The sequence below is a fragment of the Bufo bufo genome, chromosome 5, assembly GCF_905171765.1.
Source record: "Bufo bufo chromosome 5, aBufBuf1.1, whole genome shotgun sequence".
Taxonomy (NCBI): Eukaryota; Metazoa; Chordata; class Amphibia; order Anura; family Bufonidae; genus Bufo; species Bufo bufo.
The window spans coordinates 365,416,661-365,442,713 of NC_053393.1; the positions used below are offsets into that span (position 1 = coordinate 365,416,661).

Below are 26,053 nucleotides of genomic sequence, written 5' to 3' on the forward strand. Positions count from 1 at the left end.
CCTGATCCTGGCTTCGTCTGACTACCCTGCTGGTTCCTGATCCTGGCTTCGTCTGACTACCCTTCTGGTTCCTGACCTCTGGCTTCGCAAAGACTCTGCTCGGTTTCACCATCCGTTTGGACTTTTGCTTTACAGCTTTATTTTCAATAAAGCCTTCTTATTTTCATTTATCTCTTGTTGTACGTCTGGTTCATGGTTCCGTGACATTAGGACCAAGCCATGAATTCTGACGGTACTTCCTCGGACTCTCTGTTGCCTCCTGAATACGAGGAGTACCGGGATGTATTCGATAAGGTGCGCGCGGTTGCCCTACCTCCGCACCGCCCATACGATTGTGCCATAGAGTTACAATCTGGTGCCGTTCCTCCTCGTGGCAAAGTCTATCCACTGTCGGTAGCGGAGAATGAGGCCATGGAGGAGTACGTGAGGGAGGCGCTTTCACGCGGACACATTCGCAAATCTTCGTCCCCGGCAGGGGCTGGATTTTTCTTTGTGAAAAAGAAGGGCGGTGAGTTGAGGCCTTGCATCGATTACAGGGGTCTCAATCGCATCACGATCAAGAACGCTTACCCGATACCCTTGATTTCCGAGCTGTTCGATCGCCTTAAAGGGGCCACGGTCTTTACCAAACTCGACCTGAGGGCGGCATATAACCTGGTAAGGATCAAGGCGGGCGATGAGTGGAAGACCGCGTTTAACACCAGGACCGGTCATTACGAATCCTTGGTTATGCCCTTTGGGTTGTGCAATGCGCCCGCAGTCTTTCAGGAATTCATCAACGATGTTTTCCGTGACCTGTTGCAGCAGTGTGTGGTAGTCTATTTGGATGACATCTTGGTATATTCTGAATCCATGGAGGCCCACATTCTGGATGTCAGACGAGTGTTGCAACGGTTACGAGAGAACAAGCTGTTCGGTAAGCTTGAGAAATGCGAATTTCACCGATCCCAGGTAACCTTCTTAGGTTACATCATTTCCGCTGAGGGGTTCTCCATGGATCCTGAGAAGGTTTCGGCTGTCTTACAGTGGCCCCAGCCCAGTGGTCTTCGTTCCCTGCAGCGCTTTTTGGGCTTCGCCAATTATTATCGGAAGTTCATCAGGGACTTTTCCATGCTGGCCAAGCCTCTCACGGATCTGACCAGGAAGGGCAGTAATTCCCAGGTCTGGCCGCTCGAGGCCATCCGAGCTTTTGAGGCCCTAAAGTCCGCCTTTGTGTCGGCTCCGATTCTGTCGCATCCCAACCCTGGGTTGCCCTTTGTCCTCGAGGTGGACGCGTCTGAGACGGGAGTAGGCGCCCTTCTGTCTCAGCGTAGAACACCAGAGGGTCCTCTGCTTCCTTGTGGGTTTTACTCCCGGAAACTGTCTTCCGCGGAGTGCAACTATCAGATTGGTGACAGGGAGTTATTGGCCATCGTGCAGGCCCTTAAAGAATGGAGGCACTTGCTCGAGGGTTCGGTGGTTCCGGTTCTCATCCTGACGGACCACAAGAATCTGACCTACCTTTCTGAGGCCAAGAGATTGACACCACGTCAGGCCAGATGGGCTCTGTTCTTGTCACGTTTTAATTACGTGGTCTCCTACCTACCCGGTTCCAAGAACATCAGGGCGGATGCCTTATCACGGCAGTACTCCGAGCTGTCCAGGGAGGAGTCGATTCCGACTTCGGTCATACCTCCGAATCAGATCCTGGCCGCCATTCGCACCAGCCTGACCTCTCCCCTGGGTGAGCAGATTTTGGCGGCTCAATCTGGTGCTCCCTCTGGGAGACCCAACGGCAGATGTTTTGTGCCTGAGGAGTTGCGCCCTCGGTTGTTGCGAACCTACCATAACTCCAAGACCGCGGGGCATCCTGGAAAGAATCAGCTGTCCTGGGCTGTTTCACGTCTGTTCTGGTGGCCTTCCCTACGTTCCGACATCGCCGCATATGTAGCGGCATGCTCCGTTTGTGCCCAGAGTAAGTCCCCTCGGCACCTTCCGTTGGGCCTTCTGCAACCCATAGCCACCGGGGAGCGCCCATGGTCACACCTGGGGATGGATTTCATTGTGGACCTCCCTGCATCCCGAGGCCATACGGTCATTCTCATGATTGTGGATCGGTTTTCCAAAATGTGCCACTGTGTTCCTCTCAAGAAGTTACCCTCTGCACAAGAGTTGGCCACGATTTTTGCCAGGGAGGTCTTCCGGTTGCACGGTTTGCCTAAGGAGATTGTGTCGGATCGGGGGAGTCAGTTTGTGTCCAGGTTCTGGCGCGCCTTTTGCTCCCAGTTGGGGATTCATCTCTCCTTCTCCTCGGCCTACCACCCTCAGTCCAATGGGGCCGCAGAACGATCCAATCAGGCCTTGGAGCAATTCCTTCGTTGCTATGTCTCCGATCACCAAGACAATTGGGTTGACCTCCTGCCTTGGGCTGAGTTTGCCAGGAACACGGCGGTGAACTCTTCCTCTGGGACGTCTCCCTTCATGGCCAATTATGGGTTCCAACCTGCCGTGTTACCGGAGGTATTCTCTCCCCAGGATATTCCGGCTGTGGAGGATCACCTTTCCGTCCTACGTGCTTCTTGGGTACAGATCCAGAAGTCCCTTGAGGTCTCTGCGCAGCGCCAGAGACTCCAGGCTGATCGCAGACGAGCGCCTGCTCCTTCCTACCAGGTCGGAGACCGTGTATGGTTGTCCACCCGCAACCTCAACCTTCGAGTGCCCACTCCCAAGCTGGCGCCTCGCTTTGTTGGTCCCTTCCGAGTGCTTCGCAGGGTAAACCCGGTAGCCTATGCCCTTGCGCTTCCTCCTGGCATGCGGATCTCCAACGTGTTTCATGTCTCCCTGTTGAAGCCACTGGTGTGTAATCGTTTCACTTCCTCGGTTCCTCGGCCTCGTCCGGTCCAAGTGGGCAATCGTGAGGAATATGAGGTGAGCAATATCCTGGACTCACGCCTGGTCCGCGGTCGGTTGCAGTTTTTGGTCCATTGGCGTGGTTATGGTCCAGAGGAGCGTTCCTGGGTTCCCTCCGCAGATGTCCATGCTCCTGCCTTGCTCCGAGCCTTCCACGCACGCTTCCCTCAGAAACCGTTTTGTGCTCCGCGGAGGAGGGGTCCTTGAGGGGGAGGTACTGTCATGGTCTTACCTGCTTGCTGCTCTCCTTCGTTTGACATGTGCTGGCGGCCATCTTGGTTGTGGGTTTCTTGTAGCCTTCCACCCTCCGGCTCCTCCTCCCCCTGGGAGGAGCTGGATGCCTAGCTCATATATATAGGAGGTCTGTGGCTTCAGTTCCTTGCTTGGTCCTCTTGTGTTCACATGCTTCTAAGACTGCTGCTGCTTCTGGTTCCTGATCCTGGCTTCGTCTGACTACCCTGCTGGTTCCTGATCCTGGCTTCGTCTGACTACCCTGCTGGTTCCTGATCCTGGCTTCGTCTGACTACCCTGCTGGTTCCTGATCCTGGCTTCGTCTGACTACCCTGCTGGTTCCTGATCCTGGCTTCGTCTGACTACCCTTCTGGTTCCTGACCTCTGGCTTCGCAAAGACTCTGCTCGGTTTCACCATCCGTTTGGACTTTTGCTTTACAGCTTTATTTTCAATAAAGCCTTCTTATTTTCATTTATCTCTTGTTGTACGTCTGGTTCATGGTTCCGTGACAATCCCCTAATGACCAGTTTCTCAGGCATCATTATTTTCAGTGAAGTACAATTTAAAAAAGAAGGGTAACAAACCAAAGAACACACCTCCGGCAGCCACGTGGCCTGCCGCCAAAGTACTATTTGGAGGCTGCGCCTGGTTAAGGCCTGGACTCGGGAAAATACCCCCAGCACCTCTGAGCTCACCGTGCCACCGATGACGTCACTGTCATCGGTATACCACCTGGAGCATATAAATAGGTGCGCTACTACTACGCTGTGACAAAATAGCCCCCCACTCCCCCCTCCTCATATAACTGCATTCATGTACTTAACTCCTATTAACCCCCCTATGGTCCGATATACAACAATACTCCCCTATGTGACTAACATCACATGTGAATGAAAACGAGACCGGAGTGCCGCTGACTCCTGCTGCCTGCGTGCCAGTCACGTGGGAGCGGGGCGTGCTGCCAGACGGTCGAGCCGGTGTGGGGATGTCCCTCTCTCACCTTAGAGAGACCGACCCCACCGACCGGACTAGCGAGGCAACGTACGGAGAGGCAGAGGTTACTTACCCGCCGCACGAGGAGCGAACCGGACGCCGGAGCACGGACGAAGCGCTTGACCGGAAGTGACGTACTGTTGTCTGGGAAACGCTGACGCCGACAGCCGGAAACAGGAACACTGCTGCCGTCCGTCCCCTGGAGAGAGGTGCGTGCAAGATATAGGGCAGGGCGCCCCTCCCACAAATGCAGGCCAATGAATCGGCCTTAATACGTATCAAAAACTTTTAATTGCAAATCTCCAAGTTTCAATTTCTCTACTTTCTCTACTTCTATAATACATAGTAATACCTCCAAAAATAGTTATTACTTTACATTCCCCATATGTCTACTTCATGTTTGTAGCATTTTGGGAATTATATTTTATTGTTTGGGGATGTTACAAGGCTTCGAAGTTTAGAAGCAAATCAAAAACCCAATTTTTAAGGACCAGTTCAGGTCTGAAGTCACTTTGCGAGGCTTACATAATAGAAACCACCCAAAAATGACCCCATTCTATAAACTACACACCTCAAGGTATTCAAAACTGATGTTACAAACTTTGTTAACCCTTTAGGTGTTCCACAAGAATTAATGGAAAATAGAGATACAATTTCAAAATTTCACAGTGTATTGTCTGGCTATATTGTATCACAGTGTACTAGCGGAGCTATAACTGTGAAACGAAGTTACCATTACAAAAAGGATTGTATGTAATCACACACAAAGGACTATATTTTCCTATACTGAAAGATTAACGCATCTATATTTTTTTCTTTCTTGGAAGAATTCCATATCACGGACCAATATAGTGACTGCATTTTATTTACTATATCGAGTTTTAACAATCTCACTAGAGACATTTATTATAATATATCTAGTGCATGACGTTATTAACCCTTAGTATTACCACATTTTATCTGTATTCATTTAATTTATAGCATAGTTTTATGTATTTTAGATTCATCAGGTACCATATGTATATTTAATAAATTCTTTTACAAATATATTACCGTCTAGTGATCGATGTGAATTAGATGTAGGTGTGCCCCTCTTATCCTATTATACATTTATCTTCTTTTAAGGTTTGGGGTAACCTTTTTAGGGGGAGCACCCTTTTTCATTACAACTTGGAGGGTGAGCCATTCCGATATATCTTACATCATTAGAAACCAGATGACTTCCTCTGTGAGATACTGTGGGCAGTTTAGGGTGTATCTCAGTGATGACAGTTTCCCTTTAAGATGCAGCCAAGAAAGAGAAAAGAAATTGAATAGAACTGCTGTGGATTATTTGAGGTTAATATAGTTGGTACCATTAGGAAAAGGCACAGACCCGTCTGTTCAACCTATAACACTACAATGCTGACGCAGAGGAAGGCAAAAAGCCCCTTTGTGGGAAATGCCAATTGCCTCATATTAAAGTAGAAAAATTAGACCCAGCGCCGCCAGAATGAAAGTGTACATCCTGGGAGTGCATCGGAGCAGCCAGGGCCGGGTAAAGAAGGAGCGGGGAGCCAGCACCAAGAAGCAGAGCTTCGCGGGTCTGCCCAGGAGGGGCAGGTTGCCAACCCCCCCCCCCCCCCTCCATTTTTTAGGGAGTACAGAGGATACCCAAAGACTGCAATAGCAATAAATAGCACACTCAGGTTCCGGGGGACTAAAAATAAAAGTGAAAAAAGTTAAAAAATATTTTCAAATATATATTTTTCAAAAGTACAAAAAATTTAAATCAGCCTGCTTTCTCAATTTTACATATAAAAATAAACATAATTTGTATCGCTATGTCCAAAATTGTCCAAACAATTAAAATGTTAAAAAAAATATTCTGCACTGTGAGCAATGTAATGAAGAAAAAAATCTAAATGCCATTTTCTGGCGATTTAAGTCAGCACCAGAGCTACACGGCACTGTCAACACTGTAACAGGGGTAGCTCGCTAATGCAGCACTGCTACCATTGATTTCAATGGAAGCAGCGCCATAGTAGTGAGATCCCGCTGTTACAATGTTGCTGGCACCGTGTAGCTTTGGCGCTGACTTACATTGACAGAGCTATACAGACCAGCTGATCAGTGGAGGTGCAGGGTGTTGGACCCCGGCCGATCACCTAGTGATAGGCCATCACGTTAAAAAATCTGGATAACCCCATTAATTATACTTTTTGGTCTTGATATGTTCACAACGCTTACGTGTTGTCAAATAATATTGTCCCTACAAATCTGTTTAGCGTCTTATTCATATTATAATACATCATAACTCAAGTGAGAGCCTTAAATGCACTTTATTAGGAGTGATATTACACTTGTCAGGTGCGCCTGGGTTCACTGTCATCTCGGAGAAGGTACAATGTTGTTTTTAGCCATTGCATTTAAGCCAAGTCATGCCGTATCTAGCTGCTCAGTTACTCTGAGCCATATCTGTTTTACTACCGTACATTGCAAACCAGGTCAGAGGTGAGCACAATGAAATGTTCCTGTCAAAATGAACACTGCCTGACTCCAAACATTATTAAAAGCTTACCTCCACTATCATATTTTTTTCTGCCTGGGATAAAGTCATAAGATATCATTGGCATGTGCCTGTGAGCAGTTCCATTTACTTCAATGGAGATGTTCAAGCTTTGCTTATAGTGGAGAACACCTCTATAGTAGTGATGAGCGGCAGGGGCAATATTCGAATTTGCGACATTTGGCCAAATATTCGTCATAAATTTGCAAATTCGAGAATTCTCCATTATTTTCTTGATTGCGAAAATCGTCAATGTAATATGCGCGTATTGCGCTAGCAATACAGGCGTGGGTCACTTTTGGTACATTTTTCAAGCTGCTAGATGTTTGGTTGGCACGGCAGAACAGTACAATAGCTTTATATGCAGATAGAGTGCTCCAATATATTCGCGATTGCGCAAATCGGCAATTAATGATGCGCATATTTTGGCGAAACACGTGCAACTTCACATTTTAGCAGGTCTGGCTACATATTACTGATTGGTGCACTAAGTATTGTTGTGAACTTGTGACATCACAGCACTATGTCTGTAGCATGTATGTATGGACAGCGGAACCTATCAGCTACACTATATCACTATCTAACCTACACTGACTATCTCCCACTAACTATCTGTATTGTATATATAAGCTAACTAACTAACTAACTATCTAATGTAATTAAAGAGGACCTTTTACTAGAATAAAACATCTAAACTAACTATACAGACGTGTAGAGCGGCACCCAGGGATCTCCCTGCACTTACTGTTATACCTGGGCGCCGCTCCGTTCTCCCGGTATAGGCTCCGATATCTTCATAGTTAGGCTCCACCCAGGGGAACCTGACGGCATCTTTCTCCTATGCTGTAGCGCTGGCCAATCGCAGCGCTCAGCTCATAGCCTGAGAGGCTTTTTTTTCTCTCAGGCTATGAGCTGAGCGTTGCGATTGGCCAGCGCTACAGCATAGGAGAAGGAGACGCCGGCAGGTTCCCCTGGGTGGAGCCTAACTATGAAGATACTGGAGGCTATACCGGGCGAACGGAGCGGCGCCCAGGGATAATAGTAAATGCAGGGGGATCCCTGGGCGCCGCTCTCCATGTCTGTATAGTTAGTTTAGATGTTTTATTCTAGTGAAAGGTCCTCTTTAAACAGTAAAGCACAGAGCACAGCAATGACACTGCTGTCTATCTCAGAACTCCATAAAACTACAGAAAATGGCTGCTGGAGAGGTTCTTATATAGTAAGGGGTAGGCAACTTTCCTATTGGTTGCTAGGGATGTTGCTAAGCTCAGACAAAGACATTGCAGCCTTCTCATTGGCCCACAAGCCAGAAGCAGAGAGGGATCATGTGTTCAGATAAAAAAAAAATCTACAATATTCGTGAATACGAATATATAGCACTATATTCTAAATCTTTGTGAATTCTCGAAGTGGCGATATTCGCGATTCGAATATTCACGCCCAACACTACTCTATAGTCCACGTTCTGATGGAACATGTCATGATTTTTTTTTATCTGCTGAATTTATATAACATCTGAGAGAAAAAAAAAAATGTTTTCTGACATAAAAGAACACTGAAATCTTCATCAGCTATGTGTTGGTGTATATATGAGTATAGGAACGTGGACTGCTGGATGCTGCTGATAATTTATGACGACACCTCCAGCAGCACGCCTGGGTATCATAGACCGGTGTATGCCGCTGGTTTATTTTTAAATCAGATCATTTTTATTTGGTTTTTCAAAAAATCACGAAAAAGCAAAGGAAGACAGTCTGTACAGCATACATGCAACAGTTGATGATGCCGCTGGTTTATGATAAATCTGCCCTGTGCCTTTGTAATAAATTGGAAGGTTAAGTACAGACCCCATGGAGTATAGGACTACATGCATGTAACTGTAAGAGGACGTTCACATGGCAGCTTTTGGCGCAGACAGCCGTGCCGAAAACCCTCCGACTTCCGCATCCTCTCTGCCTCCCATATATCTCAATGGGAGACAGTGCTGAGGATCGCGAGCGGAGGGATAAAGCCACAACCATGCTGAGAAAGAACGGGAGGCAGAAAGGACATGGCTGTCGGCGGATTTTCTGTGAAATTGCAGCGCGACTGTCTGCACCAAAATTCCACACTGCTTCTCACTCTGCTTCTCATCCCCGCAACCAATCACGGCACAATTTTCATTTTACTACATTGCTTTTTACAATACTGTAGACCTAGGTTTACCAACCTGTGGCTCTCCAGCTATTGCAAAACTACAAATCTCATCATACCCTGATGCCTGCAGGCTGTTGGGACATGATGGGAGTTGTAGATTTCCAACAGTTTGAGAGCCACAGGTTCTTTAAACATAGGTCTGCAGTATTGTAAGATGTGATGCAGAATATCTCCCAACTTTTGAAAAGGCCAAATAATCGCAACGGTGCCCTCATACAGTATTTATACCCCCTCAGTGCCCCCTACACAGTATATATACCCCCATAGTGCTCCCACACACTATTTATGGCCCATAATGCCCCCACACAGTTTTTATGCCCCCATATAGTAGTTATGCCTCCATAGTGCCCCATTGTACTGTTAATGAAAAAACTCTTAATACTCACCTAGCCCCATTCCCCCGATGATCGGAGCACATCCTGCACTCCCCAGCAGTCATGATACTGTGACACATCATGCTTTCTGTACTGTGTAGCAGGAGCACAGAGGCCAATTCCACATCCTGCATGCTCATCCTACACAGCCCAGCAGGCACAATATGTCACCACATAGTACCTGAGGCTGGGGACAGCACAGGCTGGGCAATGGTGAGGCACGGAGCTGACAGTCAGTGTGTTCGGACACTATCCATTACAGTGCGGCTGGTGCACATATATACAATTGTGACACTATGAAAAAGGTTCGGGAGGGACCAAAACGTTTGGATTGGCGTGTTGCCTTACCAGCATTATATTGTGCAAACTGATTTCATGGTGACTAACCATCAAGATTATAATTGGCACTTTATTTTTATTTTTTTCATATACTTTGCTTTTTAAGGACTATACATTATGTTGTTTTACATTTGAACTTTAGGAAGTGCGTCAAGTGATTTGAACGTGTGGAAAGTATTTATACAGTACTTCCCTTCGACAAACATACAGCCCATGTAAATAAGGACAAGGAGTCCTGGAAGTGATGATATGGTCCCCACAGAGCCCCGATCTCAACATCATCGAGTCTGTCTGGGATTACATGAAGAGACAGAGTTGAACAAGCCTATATCCACAGAAGATCTCTGGTTAGTTCTTCAAGATGTCTGGGACAACCTCCCTGCCAAGTTTCTTCAAAAACTGTGTGTACGTGTACCTAGAAGAACTGATGATGATTTGAAGGCAAGGTGGTCAGACCAAATATTGATTGGATTTAGATTTCTCTTTTCTTCATTCCCTTTGCATTTAGTTACTTGTTAAAAATAAACTATTAACCCTTGTATTTTTGAAAGCTTTCTTACTTTGCAGCATTTTTCCACACCTGCATAAATTGTTTGCACAGCACTGTATATATTTATATCTGTCTCTAAAACATGTTTGGGGTCATTTATTAAGACCGGCATTTGATGCGTCGGCCTCAACATAACTTAGGTGCTTTTCGTTTGACTTGCTTAAATCTATGCCAGCTCCCTTGCTGGCGTAGATATAAGTCATTTTCTACACCAAAAACAGGCGTAGAAAATGATAAATGAGACTAGCCAGCCCGCCCACACCCCTTTTTCCACCACCTCGGAAAGTGGCGTGAGCAAGGGAAAAGTCGCCGATTCGGCTGCAAATCCCCATTGCGACCAAATCTGTGACAAAAGTTCACCAAAAAGTGGCATACTTCACTTCATAAATGACCCCCATTATGTTCGACAGATATCAGTAAAATAAACCTTGTACAGCTGGCTCCTATTTGGTTTATAAAAACCTAGATGGGTATTTGTTAGTCTGGCTGTAGAACAGAATCTCTCTTTCCTATCTCTGGACTGACATTCTGTAAGAAAGAAGAGAATGCCAAAGCCTAATATCTGAACTCAATGGACCTTGTGTCATCTTTCAGTCTAACTTTCAGTGTAACTAAAATCCATGCCTGTCTAAAGATCTAACTGATATCTTTGTGCCAGTATCTGTGAAAGTGCTGAAAATGTTTACGACCTATAATTAACAGCGTCAAGAGAAACAAATTCATGTTTAACTTCAGCTTATCAAATATTCTTGATGCTTATATTGGTAACAGTTCTGAGCAAAGTAAGTCCACTGGACCAAATTTGTACGCACCAGAAACCCTCACACATAAGGTTCCACTTTGGAGTTAATGAAACAAAATCTCAGGTCTCAATGAGTGTTAAATGTTAAAGGTGTTTTACAGTTCATGTAAATAAAGCATTGTATAGTTAAGTTATGCAATTTCCTCATATATAGTACTGTGCAAAATATTTAGGCAGGTGTGGAAAGAATTAAGCAAAGTTAGGCTACTTTCACTTCCATCATGGATCAGCAAACACGCTCCCGTTATGATAATACAACCGGTTGCATACATTCTGAACAGATCATGTTGTATTATCTCTAAATTGACCAAGACGGATCCGGCACTAAAACCATTGTAAGCCAATGGGCGCTGGATCCGTTTTTATTTTTTTTGTGTGTCCGAGAAAACGGATCTGGCACCAGTGGCGTGCCTAGGGTGTTTGGGCCCCCCCCCAATACTTGACCACATACCTCTTACATCCAGGGACATCTGTCATGTAGACCTTCTCTTTCCTCTTCTCCTCCGTTAGACCGCCATGACAAATTCTTTCAGCCGCATCTCGTCTCTACAGAGTTTGTAATACAGACACGTTAGATTTAAAAATTTTCCATCAACCTCCCCATCCTGGTGTCCCCACAGTGTCATCCTGCTGCCACCCCCAATACTGTGCCCGTTGTGCCCCTCAATGCCCCAGGTACTATACTGCTGAAAAAATTGTGACATAATTGGGGTCATTTATCAAACTGGTGTAAAGTAGAACTGGATTTCCAAAAAAGCTGTCAAAAATGAAAGGCGGAATCTGATTGGCTGCTATGGGCAACTAAGACAGTTCTACTTTACGCCAGTTTGATAAATTAGCCCAAATGTCCCTATAGTGTCCACAGCAGTTATAATGTCCCCTACAGTGCCCCCAGTAATAATAACACCCTATATTGTGCTCCAGGCAATAATCCCTGTATAGTGTCCCCAGAAATAATAGAATTTCCCCTACAGTGCCTGTCACAATATGTAGGTAAGCGGGGAAATAACCAAACACAGGATAACAAACAGAACAAATGACTAGGCCCAAAAGCTAGGGAGAAAAGGGTCACCTCCTAGCGATCCCTAAAAGTTTTCCCTAAACTGCTGTGCTCATATGCATACCCTAATGGTGGATATGCACATGCCCTCGTGCCTAAACCTATACACCCTGGGCAAACCCTAAGCTGTAGGGAAAAGGGAAGAGGCAACTTGCTTCTTCAAACCCGGAGGAAGCAAGCGTCTCCCTAGAGGCCTAGGTAAAAGACACACTGGGAAATAACGGAGAGGACTTACCTTGAGCAGAGCTGGAGCAGACGATCCACCACACATCCAGAGCTCACAGGAAAGAACTATAACCCGCACAGGCCACTGGGGGAAGAAGGGATAAATAGCCTCACTATCAATCAAACCCAGTACACCTGAGGGAAGGTGGATCCAGCTCAAACCAAAACAAACAGAGAAGTCAGACATGTGCAGCCAGTCTGACAGACCTCCGCACATTCACAGGACAAGGCGTGACAGTGCCTCCCCAATAGCAAGGCCCCCCATGCTGCCCCCATATAGCAATTTCCCCCACACAGTAATTTCTCCCGCACTTTCTCCATACAGTAATCCTCCTGTGTGCACCCCCCTCATGTCCTCCAAAGTTGGCACATAAAATAAAAATAAAAACCCCTAAAAGCTAAATACTCACCTGCGCTTGCTCGCAGAGTCCTAACACTGTGTTACTGAGTCCCGGAACAGGCGCACGATGACGTCATCTTCTGCCAGGTGTCACTTATTTAGACTAATCGTCTTCCTTTATATTCCCTCCCATACTGCCTCACTTTGCGGTTTATACTACTTCCTGGATGAAGTGTTCACTGCTGGAGGCTGCTTCTGCTGTTTGCTCAGATAAGTCCTTTACTTTATTGATTCTAGGTGACCCTGACTCCGTCCGTATTAAGTGCAGGGAGCAGGTGGTCGTATCCCCTCACTATTATAGGGTTTTCAGGTGTCACACAGACTTAGGTACGTGGGCATGCAATCGTCTACCATCGAGACCCTTGCATGTGAATAGCAGTCAGGGGGAGCTCTTAGGGTTTTATAGGGCTCACCTATAAGCTCCTTAGTTTGGGATCAAGCCAGTCGCTCGTTTATTCAAAAGTTCCAGCTATCTGCAAACTTCACTGTGTCATTATAAACCGCCATAACCGTCTTAAGCATGGATCCGGTTTCAGCCTTGATTGACCGCAAGCAAGGTCTTTCGCTGGAGGTAGCAGATCTCCGTAAAACTGTGTCTCAGTTTCAGGTGACCGGTTCGGCTGGCGTTCATGGAGTTTGTTCCGAGCCTAAGATCTCGCTTCCGGATACGTTCTCCGGGGGTAGTGAGAATTTTGTTCGCTTTAGAGAGGCTTGCAAACTCCATTTTTGCCTACTTCCCCATTCCTCTGGTGATGAGGGGCAGAGGGTGGGGATCATCATCTCGCTGCTCAGGGATAATGCTCAGTCTTGGGCCTTTTCGCTGCCGGTGGGGGCACGGCCCCTCCGATCGGTGGATGAATTTTTTGTAGCCCTGGGGCAGATATATGATGACCCGGATCGTATTGCTCTGGCTGAATCTAAACTGCGTTTTTTATGCCAGAGTAAACACTCCGCAGAGATATATTGTTCTGAATTTCGGAGATGGGCAGCTGATACTGGTTGGAATGATGCTGCACTCCGAAATCAATTTTGCCATGGTCTTTCGGAAAGATTGAAAGATGCATTCGCTTTTCATGAGAGACCAGCGTCGTTAGAGTCAGCCATGTCTCTAGCTGTTCGTATTGACAGGCGTCTTAGAGAGAGAGAGGAGACTACTCTTTCCTGTCACATTCAGCCCAAGGACAGTGGGGCTGTCTCATTCAGTGCGCAGGGGTCTCAGTCTGTCTCAATCCCCTCTGAGGAGGAGGCCATGCAGCTGGGTTTGCTTTCCTCTGATAGTAGAGAATTCAGCTCTCAGAGGAGGGTTTGTTTCTGTTGTGGGGGTATAAATCATTTAGCTAATGTTTGCCCCTCTAGGAGATTCATGAAGTTTTCTGAGGGTAATAAAAACAAAACAAAAAAAACCCTCTAAAACCTTTCCATTTGCTACTATTGGCAAGGTTGATCCGGAAATTGAAGGTTTGCCGTTTGCTTGTAGTTCCAGTTTTGTCCTACCTGCCAGGGTGGCGCTAGACAGCAAGAACATTGTTTGTGAGATTTTTGTACATAGTGGAGCAGCTGTCAATCTCATTGATAATCAATTTGCAACAGCGCATGGTTTCCAGGTATGCACTTTGGAAAAGGATATACCTGTTTTTGCTATGGATTCCGCTCCACTTTCTCAAAGATCGTTAAGGGGCATAGTTCACAATATCCGTTTGACTGTGGGTGACGCTCTTGTTGAGGATATGTCATGTTTCGTCTTAAGCGGATTACCTACTCCTCTAGTGTTGGGGCTACCCTGGCTCACTAAACATAACCCCACCATTGATTTGCAAGCAAGGCAATTAAATGGTTGGAGTGAGTTTTGCAGAGAGAATTGCTTCATGGCATCTCTTTCAGAGGTTTCTACTAAGACTGTGCCATCTTTTCTCGCTGAATTTTCAGATGTGTTTTCCCGAGAGTGGTGTCCAGGAGTTGCCCCCTCACCGGGAGTACGACTGCCCTATTAATCTCATCCCAGGCGCCAAGCTGCCAAAATCACGACTATACAATCTCTCCCAACCTGAAAGGGTCGCTATGCGTACTTATATCTCTGAGAGCCTGAGAAAGGGACACATCCGACCCTCGAAGTCACCTGTTGCCGCTGTTTTTTTTTTGTTAAGAAAAAAGATACTTCTTTAAGATCTTGTCTGGATTTCAGGGAGCTGAACCGTATCACGATTCGTGACCCATATCCGCTTCCTCTGATCCCGGACCTGTTCAACCAGATTGTTGGGGCTAAAGTTTTTTCTAAGTTGGACTTAAGAGGGGCATACAACCTAGTCAGGGTCAGGGAAGGGGACAAATGGAAGACGGCCTTCAATACCCCTGACGGTCATTTCGAGAATTTGGTTATTCCCTTTGGTTTGATGAATGCTCCGGCCGTCTTCCAACATTTTGTGAACAGCATTTTTTATCATTTAATGGGGAAATTTGTACTGGTGTATCTAGATGACATTTAGATTTTTACTCCTGATTTCAAGACTCATCAGGACCATCTATGTCAGGTCTTGCTGATTCTGCGGGAGAATAAATTGTACGCTAAACTGGAAAAATGTGTGTTTGCGGTTCCGGAGATTCAATTTCTTGGTTTTCTTCTCTCCGCTTCTGGTTTTCGGATGGACCCTGAGAAGGTCCGCGCTGTGCTTGATTGGAAGCTTCCTGAGAATCAGAAGGCGCTGATGCGGTTTTTGGGTTTTGCAATTATTACAGAAAGTTCATTTTGAATGACTCCTCTGTTGTTAATCCACTCACTGATATGACTAAAAAGGGGGTGTATTTTTCCTCGTGGTCGGTAGATGCGCTTAAAGCCTTTTCTAGTATTAAAGAGAGTTTTGCTTCCGCTCCCATTTTGGTACAACCTGATGTCTCTCTACCTTTTATTGTTGAGGTGGATGCTTTTGAGGTGGGTATGGGTGCGGTCTTATCTCAGGGTCCCTCTCCTGCCAAATGGCAACCGTGTGCCTTTTTCTCAAGGAAACTATCCTCTGCAGAGAGAAATTACGATGTGGGAGATAGGGAGTTGTTGGCCATCAAATTAGCTTTTGAGGAATGGCGCCATTGGTTAGAGGGAGCCAAACACCCTATTACTGTGTTTACCGACCATAAGAATCTGGCCTACTTGGAATCGGCCAAGCGTCTGAACCCGAGACAGGCCAGATGGTCTTTGTTCTTTTCTAGGTTTAATTTTGTTGTTATGTTCCACCCTGGGGTTAAAAATGTGAAGGCGGATGCCCTGTCACGTTGTTTTCTGGGAGGGGGAAACTTTGAAGACCTGGGTCCCATTTTGGCTACAGGGGTGGTCGTCTCTGCTCTTTATCCTGATTTGGAGGCAGAGGTTCAGGCAGCCCAGGCAGAGGCTCCTGATCTTTGTCCTCCTGGGAGGTTGTTTGTGCCTCTCGCTTTACGACGCAAGGTTTTTAAGGAGCAGCACGATACTGTCCTTGCTGGGCACCCGGGGAGTAGAGCCACAGTGGATCTCATTACTCGGAGATTCTAGTGGCCGGCTCTTCGTAAGACGGTTGAGGGTTTTGTGGCAGCCTGCAAGACCTGAGCTCGTGCCAAGGTCCCTCATTCACGGCCATCAGGTTCTCTCCTCCCGTTACCCATTCCTTCTCGTCCTTGGACGCATCTGTCCATGGACTTCATTACGGACCTGCCTCGTTCCTCGGGGAAGACTGTGATTCTGGTCGTTTTAGCAAAATGGCACATTTCATTCCCTTTACTGGGTTACCCAATGCTAAGACGCTGGCGCAAGCGTTTGTTGATCATATTGTTAAATTGCATGGCATTCCTTCAGACATCGTTTCTGATAGGGGCACGCAATTTGTTTCCAGATTCTGGAAGGCCTTCTGTTCTCGCTTGGGGGTTCGGTTGTCGTTCTCTTCTGCTTTTCACCCACAGTCGAATGGTCAGACCGAACGCGTCAATCAGAATCTGGAGACATATCTGCACTGTTTTGTGGCGGAGAATCAGGAGGATTGGTATTCTTTTTTGTCCCTTGCTGAGTCCTCTGATAAGTCACCATTTTTTGGTGCATATGGGTTTAATCCGCAGTTTGGGACATTCTCTGGAGAGGGGTCTTCTGGTTTACCTGATGAGGAGAGATTTTCCTCGTCTTTGTCATTTATTTGGCAAAAGATTCAGGGTAATCTGAAGAGGATGAGTGAGAGATATAAGCGTGTGGCGGATAAGAGACGTGTGCCTGGTCCGGACCTGAATGTGGGTGATCTGGTGTGGTTGTCTACAAAGAATATCAAACTGAAGGTTCCCTCCTGGAAGTTGGGTCCTAAGTTTATTGGGCCTTACAAGATCTTGTCCGTCATCAATCCCGTTGCCTTCCGTCTTGATCTTCCTCAGACTTGGAAGATCCATAATGTTTTTCACAAGTCCCTATTAAAACCTTATGTCCAACCCACTGTACCCTCCTCTTTGCCTCCTCCTCCGATTATTGTTGATGGTAATCTTGAATTTCAGATCTCTAGGATTGTGGATTCTTGCATTATCCGCAGTTCTCTTCAGTACCTCGCTCATTGGGAGGGTTATGGTCCTGAGGAGAGGATGTGGGTCCCAGTGGCGGACATTAAGGCCTCTCGTTTCATCAGGGCTTTCCATAGGTCTCATACTGAGAAGGTGGGCTCTGAGTGTCCGGAGTCCACCCGTAGAGGGAGGGGTACTGTCACCGCCAGTGCTGTGAGAAGGTCTGGCAGACCTTCTCATCTCCTTTCCTTCTGCCAGGTGTCACTTATTTAGACTAATCGTCTTCCTTTATATTCCTTCCCATACTGCCTCACTTTGCGGTTTATACTACTTCCTGGATGAAGTGTTCACTGCTGGAGGCTGCTGCTGTTTGCTCAGATAAGTCCTTTACTTTATTGTGTTTCCTTGCTGGCTTGATTCTAGGTGACCCTGACTCCGTCCGTATTAAGTGCAGGGAGCCGGTGGTCGTGTCCCCTCACTATTATAGGGTTTTCAGGTGTCACACAGACTTAGGTACATGGGCATGCAATCGTCTACCATCGAGACCCTTCCCTTGCATGTGCATAGCAGTCAGGGAGAGCTCTTAGGGTTTTATAGGGCTCACCTATAAGCTCCTTAGTTTGGGATCAAGCCAGTCGCTCGTTTATTCATAAGTTACAGCTATCTGCAAACTTCACCCGTGACACTGTATTGATGGAAACGTTCATTGCTTCTGGGCCTGGCAGTGGCACCCCCGTGAACCGTATCCCCTTCCCCCACCCCACGCCACTGTCCGGCACCATTGACTTACATTGTGTTTTATGCCTGATCCATCTTGATCAGTATCACATGACACATACAAAAACTCTCCTTGCAGTGTTTTTGTGTCCGACATGGGAATGCATTTTGGTGTATTCTATTCTGTTCAGTTCAGCTTTGTCCCCATTGATAATGAATCAGTACAAAACTGAAGCGGCTTCTTCCGGTTTTGAGATTATGACGGATCTCAATACTGGAAAGGAAAAAGCAGATGTGAAAGTTTTCAAAAGTAGAAGTGTTAAAGGGTTTGGCCACTTTCTCGTTACTGTTGACCAATGTGTTTGTAAGATGATTGTATGGCACTTACTCTTTGTTAAATACTCTTTGTTAAAATTCTGCACAATTTTCTATATTTAATAAGCTATGCCCCCTTCTTTGCCAAGTCTTTTGTGCTGTCCACACAGAGGTCTTGTCCATAAAATTGCAGCTGATGGAAGGTCATGTGACTAAGCAAATCACCTCCATGTGATGTCTCCTTTGTTCAAATACACAGTACTTCTGCCATCTGAACTTGCACTGTTGGGAATTGCAGATACAGTGTGTTAGAATGCAGGAGAAATCACATGGGGGTGATTAGCCTGGTCACATGACCCTCCTTCAGCGGCCATTTTATAGACACCTGTGTGGACAGCAGAAAAAATCACTTGGCAAATAAGGGGGCACACCTTATGAAATAAAGAAAATTGAGCAGAATTTCAACAAAGATTATATTATTAGGTTCCATATAGTCAACCTATATACACATTGGTCACTTGTAGCCAGAGAGTGACCAACCCCTTTAATAGTTTATTTTTATAAGTAGCAAAATGCAAAGTTAATGAAGAAAAGAGAAATTTAAATCAAATCAATATTTGGTCTGACCACCTCTGCCTTCTAAACATCATCACTTCTTCTAGGTACACTTAACACACAGTTTTTGAAGGAACTCTGCAGGGAGGTTTTTCTAAACATCTTGGATAACTAACCACAGGTCTTCTTTGGACCTTCTTCTGTTTCTTCATGTAATCCCAGACAGACTCAATGATCTAGAGATCAGGGCTCTGTGGGGGCCACATTGTCACTATCTTTACCCTAAGGATAGTTAATGACATTGGCTGTATGTTTGTCTAAAATGCACCAGATTTATCACAGTGGCAGATTCTGGAAGAAAAGTTTTTATCTCTTATTATGTGGTTTACTTTGTGACAGAATCACTCATCTGCATATTGGTGCATTTAATGCCACACTTCCTCTTCTGACACACTCCCTTTCACACCCCTTGTTGGCTGAAGCAAAATATGTCTGCAAAACTCAGTTTGAGACAGAATTCCAATGCATTTGCAATAATAAATCTACCTAATTATGTTACCAATGGTTAAAGGTGTTGTGCAAGAATAGGAGGGGGGTCTTGGCAACCCTCTAAAGCGTGAAGATGTAGTTTCTGATCATTTTGTATCTGTTCATTTAAATTTAATTTTAAGACCTGTGAATGCATGTGCAAGGGAGTAAAACTTTGTCTACATATTTTCTCAATTTTGTTTTAGGATTCTGACTCATTGCGGACCTGGGAGCTAGTCGCTCCAAGGTCCACGGTGATAGCAGATGAACAACACGTACACAGTGACAATTATGGAGCGCATGCGCTGGCTAGGTTCCACTAGGGCAGGGATCAGCAACCTCCGGCACTCCAGCTGTTCTGAAACTATAACGCCCAGAATCCTCCTTTCGGTTCCATGGGAGTTACAAGAACAGCCAAGTACCTGTGTATGCTGGGAATTGTAGTTTCACAGCAGCTGGAGTGCCAAAGATTGCTGACCCCTGTACTAGGGAATGGAGCTTTTCGTTTAATCTGTGTAAAGCTGTAACCCTTCAGGAAAGAAGTCAGAAGCTGATCCTACAGGGGGACGTCTCGTACAGGGACCTAATCAGTGTTTTCCCAACGGAGACTCTGACTGCTTTTGCTGAAAGGCTTTCCAGCTGATGTCAGCAGGGGCATAGCTATAAAGGTTGCAGAGGTAGCAGTCACTACCGGGCCCAGGAGCCTGAGGGGGCCCAAGGACCCTTGGGCCACATAAGAAGACACCAGTATTATAGAAAGTGCATGCGGGTCAAGTTACACCTCTGGCTGGAGGGAAGGGGTTAGATCAAGAATTTGGCATTAAGGGGGAGGGTGCTGTTTAAATTTTTTCTTCAGGCAGTACAAAAGCTATGTGCTTCCCTGCCCCTTACCACAAAGCTCTGAGGAAAGGGGGGCCCCAAGTTAAACTCTCGCACCAGGACCCATGAGCCTTTAGCTACGCCCCTGTCTGTCAGATGATGTTAACTCCATCGGTGATGTAAGTACCTTCTTTATTCTGGATGTAGTCAGGACTCCAGTTAAAGTGTTGATATAATTGTGTATTATGTTCTTTATCCTTTGTGTATAGATAGGTGCAAAAGAATTGCATATCATTCTATGTATTGTAGGAAGGTACAAGGGTTTCGTCATTGATGGTAGGTATGTGTCACCGAGGTTCCTGGCCTCGGTGAAGTAAGAGCCGGTATTTTCATGTGTCAGCGGCAGCTAATGCTGATTGACACTTTGCTATTTAGTATTGCTGTAAATAGCTGATCCGGGACGGCTCTTACTGGGAGTAGTCAAAGTACTGGGTGGGTGACTACTTCCCACGTGCCAGGCCATGTCTTGGCAGGTGTGGACTACCTCCCTCTGACAGTGAGGCTCTGGAGATCTCTGTGCTGAGGTCTGAAGACCATGTGTCAGGTGAACAGGCTGCCTTAAAGCCTGCAAGTGGACTTTCTGAGGCTGAGCATTCAGCTGGGTGTGAACTGACACCCAGGATACCAGGTGAACTTTATTGTTTTTCTGTGTGTGAACAAGCACAAGCCTGAAAAGTGACTGTTGTGTTATGTTATAAGTGTGAATAACAACCTGGTCCTTTGCCTCTATACTGCGTCCGCTAACCTGCCTACCACTTGACAAACACCCCCCCTCCCCCCCATTCTTGCACAACCCTATTAAGTTGTGTTGGTTAGAAGTCAGAGAATAAGCTAATTAATGTAAGGTAAGTCATGTAAGGACAACCGGTGGTGTTTGTGGGTAGGGCAGCTAAGGTCACCTGCTCCAATCCCTTAGAAGAGCTGCTGTAACAATCAGTGAGTGCTGGGTATGATAGAAAGGTGTCAGAACACATCAGTTTCCTGAGTATGGGGCTGTGTAACACAGACTGGTCGGAGTACTCATGCTGGCTCCTGTCTACCAGCTAAAACAATTGCAATGGGCATGTGAGCATCAGAACTGAACCATGGAGCAATGGAAGGAGGCGGCCTGGTCTGATTAGTCAAGTTTTCTATTACATCATGTGGACAGCCGGGTGAGTGTGCATCATTTACCTTGGGGAGAGATGGCACCAAAGAAGAAGGCAAGCTGATGGAGGCAGTGTGATACTCTGGGCAACATTTTACTTCAGAAACTTGGGTAAATGTTACTTTGACACACACCTAGACTTTGTATAACCAAAAAACATTTAAAAAAAAACTCCTCAACAAACCAGAGGAGGGAGTATGTTGCAAATGATCCAGGTAAAAAACAATGCAGGCAAGAACCAAGGAAGTTACAAAAGCCATTGAAGGGTAAGAAGAATAATATCATAGACAACCAATTGCATAATGAGACCCATATAAAGCCTAATAACAGCAGATAACAGATCAATACCTGATGGAGTATAGTAGGGGAAGAAACCTTCGACCTCTGGAGAACTCACCCCGACGCGCGTTTCGCTCGGCTTGTACATATATAATTATATACAGGAGATACCCAGGTTATACCAGCATGGTCTATATCACTTTATACAAGATGATTAGCCTATACCAGCTGTACATATACTGTATAATATATACAGGAGATACCCAGGTTATACCAGCATGGTCCATATCACTATATACAAGAAGACGTATAACTTATACCATCTGTACATATATAATTGTATGCAGGAGATACCCAGGTTATACCAGCATGGTCCATATCACTTTATACAAGAAGACGTATAACTTATACCATCTGTACATATATAATTGTATGCAGGAGATACCCAGGTTATACCAGCATGGTCCATATCACTTTATACAAGAGGACCTATAACTTATACCATCTGTACATATATAATTATGTACAGGAGATACCCAGGTTATACCAGCATGGTCCATATCACTATATACAAAAAGATGTACGTATAACTTATACCAGCTGTACATTTATAATTATATACAGGAGATACCCAGGTTATGCCAGCATGATCCATATCACTATATACAAGAAGATGTATAACTTATACCAGCTGTACATATAAAATTATATACGACGATTATCTCTTTGATTGTCCTATAGACCACCTTTGACTAAGCATTGCCCAACTTCAAGCCGACCCCGCTCAGCAGCTGCCAAGGCTTAGAGAGAAGACTGCTAATATGAGGAATTGACAAAGATTTTACAGTAGTGACCTGGCTTCCTAATTCTCTAGGTCTTAAGCCGATCAATGATCTGTGGTATAGTATGTTATGGAAAAAAAAATCAAATCCGTGGGAAATCTACTTTGCAACTTAACGGACTTAAAAGGGTTGTCTCACTTCAGATAAAGGCATTCATCATGTAGCCGAAGTAACTACAAGGCACTTACTAATGTATTGTGATTATCCATATTGTAATCTTTGCTGGCTTGGTTCATTTTTCCATCACATTATACACTGCTTATTTCCAGCAGTGTTATGACCACCCTGCAATCCATCAGCAGTGCCTGTGCTTGCATGTTAAAGAAAAAAGCGCCGTCCCATGTGCACGCCTGCCAACCCTGACCACTGCAGAGGCCAGCGCCTTTTATTATAGTGTCCAAGCACTGCCATCACTACTGGATTGCTAAGTGGTCATAAGCCCTAGAACAAGCAGTGTATAATGCAATGAAAAAATGAACCAAGCCAGCCATGTGGACAATACATTAGTAAGTGCCTTCTATTAACTTTCTCTACATAATAAATGTCATTTGCTGAAGTGAGACAACTCCTTTAAAGGATCTGCTGCTAAAGTGCCTGATACCACAGGACACCTTGAGAGGTTTAGCGGAGTCCATGTTTTGATGGGTCGGAGCTGTTTTGGTGGCACAGGGTGGACCTACACAATATTAGGCAGGTGTCGGTGGTGTTACTGTCATGACAGATTGGTGCAATATATAAAAATATATATGTACTGTATGTATATGTTATTTCTTTTTTATTATTTTTAGGCAAAGTATCGGAGACTTAGAAAACCAAAAAGGCACATTAATTGCAGATAAAAGAATGGATCAGAATCAGAATGGCGAAGACAATTGTGAACTAAATGGCAGTATCTGTATGTCACTGAAACTTTTAAGAATGGACAGTATGGACATGTGCCGCACCAATACGAAAACTGAGGACATTTCACACTTCCATAAAGTCCAGATTATGAAATGTGTTTGGGAAGAAAAAGACACAACATTTGCAGAGGACACAGACTGTGAAGAGGTACAGTATTCTGAATACATCCTATACTTATACATATGATGTCATTTGGCATATATTTGTTTTGGCAAGGTTCACATCAGGTTTTTTAATCCTGTTGAAATGCTTCGTGTTTTTTCTTAACCACTTCATTATCGGAGTGTTTATCCCCTTCCTTACCAGGCCAGTTTTTCAGTTGTAGCAATGAGTCTATAACTGCAAATAGCTGATTAGTTTCTGAGCTAGCCTACATGTTTTTGATATTTTTCTCAAGACACCTTACAACTTTCTTTTGTGCCATTAGATGATGGATATAATATAAAAAATATATATATTTAAGGGAAAACAGTGAAAATTATGAAACAAAATATTTTTCCTTTCTTATCAATTTTTTTTCTAACTATTACAAAACGTTTCAAGACATAGCATTTCTAAAACCATTACCATACTATTGTACTCAGAAAAGAATCACTATTTATGTAATTTATCTACTGGCTGGGCCCGCCACAAGACTTCATAAGACTGGAGCAAATTTTGGATTTTAGCGGCCTATTTTTCTATTGCTGGTTCTGTAGCACAGTACTGCCAGAAAAATCTTGTACAGTGCCAAAACACAGCAAGCCGATTCAAAGTGACTTTTTTATGTTATTCAGCTTGGGGAAATTTTGAAATTTTAAGGTTTTTTTAAAATCAATTTTTAATTATTTTTTTATTTACTTTTTTTAAAGGGAGTCTGTCATCACAGTTTCACCTTTTTAACCCTTCCCATAGCTTTCTAGCAGCATTACAGTTAATAAAAACCTTACCTTTATAAGCAATCGTGGACTTATAAAACTGGCAAAAATCATCTTAGTAGGATATGCAAATGAGGGCTCGCAAGTGCCCAGGGGCGGCATCAACCTCGTAGGTGCCCAGGCAGCTCTGCCTTATCGTCGCTTCCTCCGCCCACTCTTTCCCTCTGCCCGCCCATCTTTTCCCTCTGCCCGCCCATCTTCTTACTTCTTCTCTCGCCAAGATCCCGCACCTGCGCGCTGAGTCCGTCGGCCAGCGCATGCGCACTGAGATGTCCATTCCTGGTACGGCATCACAGTAATTAATGCGCATGCCCCGGCTAACTCGCCGTTACTGTGTTGCCGTACCAGGAATGGACATCGGGCACCTACGAGGTTGACGCCGCCCCTGGGCACTTGCGAGCCCTTATTTGCATATCCTACTAAGATGATTTTTGCCAGTTTTATGAGTCCACAATTGCTTATAAAGGTAACGTTTTTATCAACTGTAATGCTGCTAGAAAGCTATGGGAAGGGTTAAAAAGGTGAAACTGTGATGACAGACTCCCTTTAAGTGAATTAACCCCTTTCTTTCACAGTCAAGGCTGGAAGAGGTTCATTTCCAGCCTGCAGGCTGACATTTCATTTTAAAGCCAGCAGATGGCGCTCTTACCTAACAAAAAGCGCTCCCTGCCAGCTTTTAGTTTTTACAATGTAATAGACGCTTGTAGCGGTCACCGCGTTCTGCGGCGGCACGTACCGCCGGCAGATCACGATGTAACCTGACGCTTTTATACTCCGGGTTACAGATAAGAGCCTACCACCTTGACGTATAAAGTCGTGTGGCGGTAGACAAGTGGTTAATCATATAAAAAGAATGTATGTCAGATATGATGGTGCAACAAGATGCCTATCCTAAAGCAAGCAGTTTGCTATAGACTTGCATTGTACAAAAAAATGATCTATCTGGATCTGATGTTCAACAGTGCAGAAAATTAGACAGTCTCTGTCTATCTTGTTGAATAAATGGATCCCGACGGAAACTTGTCTAAGACAAATGGACACTTTTAAACATGAAAAAATGTAAATGATGTAAATGAAAAAATTATGTAAATAGGCCCTGATTGAACCACATTATCCGTAATTTCAACCTCTCCTAGAGGAAGAACACGTTCTGTTGCTGGCATTGCCCTATCTCTCTATATTTTGAAAATGAAATAACTGAACTAAATGTTGTGCTCCAGTATGGGATAGTCTGTTGAATTTTCTAATGGACACATTGGCCCACACGTACTAACAGTGATGGCCAGTTCACAGTGTTCGCCCTCGAACACATGTGATCTGCCATCTTAACTGACAAGTCCGGCGAGGCACAGGTAAGTCCTTACCTGTGCCTGTGCGCGAGCCGGTCTGAAATAAAATGCGGTCTCCGGGAGCAGGCAGTTCCGATAACGGCCCCCGGAGGTCATACCCACATTCTAGTTTAAAGGGGTTGTCTCACTTCAGCAAGTGGCATTTATCATGTAGAGAAAGTTAATACAAGGCACTTACTAATGTACTGTGATTGTCCATATTGCTTCCTTTGCTGGCTTCATTCATTTTTCCATCACATTATACACTACACGTTTTCATGGTTACAACCAGGGGTCGAGTCGAGGGGGAACGGCGTTCCTGCACTTTTTTCACAGCAGGAACGCCGTTCCCGTTCTGGGCCGGCGCTTCCATAAGGCAGACCAAGCGGCTGCCTTAGGGCGCACTCTGCACAGAGAAAGGGGTGGGCGGAAAAACTAACTTTTTTTTTTTCTATCACTTACTTGCCAGCAGCGCTGCCGGGCGCCCTCCCCTCCCCAGCCAGTGTTCACTCTGTCTAAGCCGCAGATAGGAGCA

At 45.2% G+C, this 26,053-nt stretch overlaps 1 protein-coding gene across 2 annotated transcripts in view; it reads left to right on the forward strand.

The window, feature by feature from the left end:
• Window positions 1-26,053, forward strand: part of MYLK4 (myosin light chain kinase family member 4) — a 260,581-nt gene that overhangs the window by 38,506 nt on the left and 196,022 nt on the right. Inside the window, exons 1-2 of one of the 2 annotated variants that reach the window (XM_040431983.1) lie at window positions 20,096-20,221; window positions 23,159-23,420. In XM_040431983.1, the coding sequence (XP_040287917.1) occupies window positions 20,199-20,221; window positions 23,159-23,420 (285 nt within the window). In that variant the 5' untranslated portion in view covers window positions 20,096-20,198. Of the gene's footprint in view, window positions 1-20,095; window positions 20,222-23,158; window positions 23,421-26,053 lie in introns of those variants that run through there. The other variant, XM_040431984.1, reaches the window with a different exon arrangement.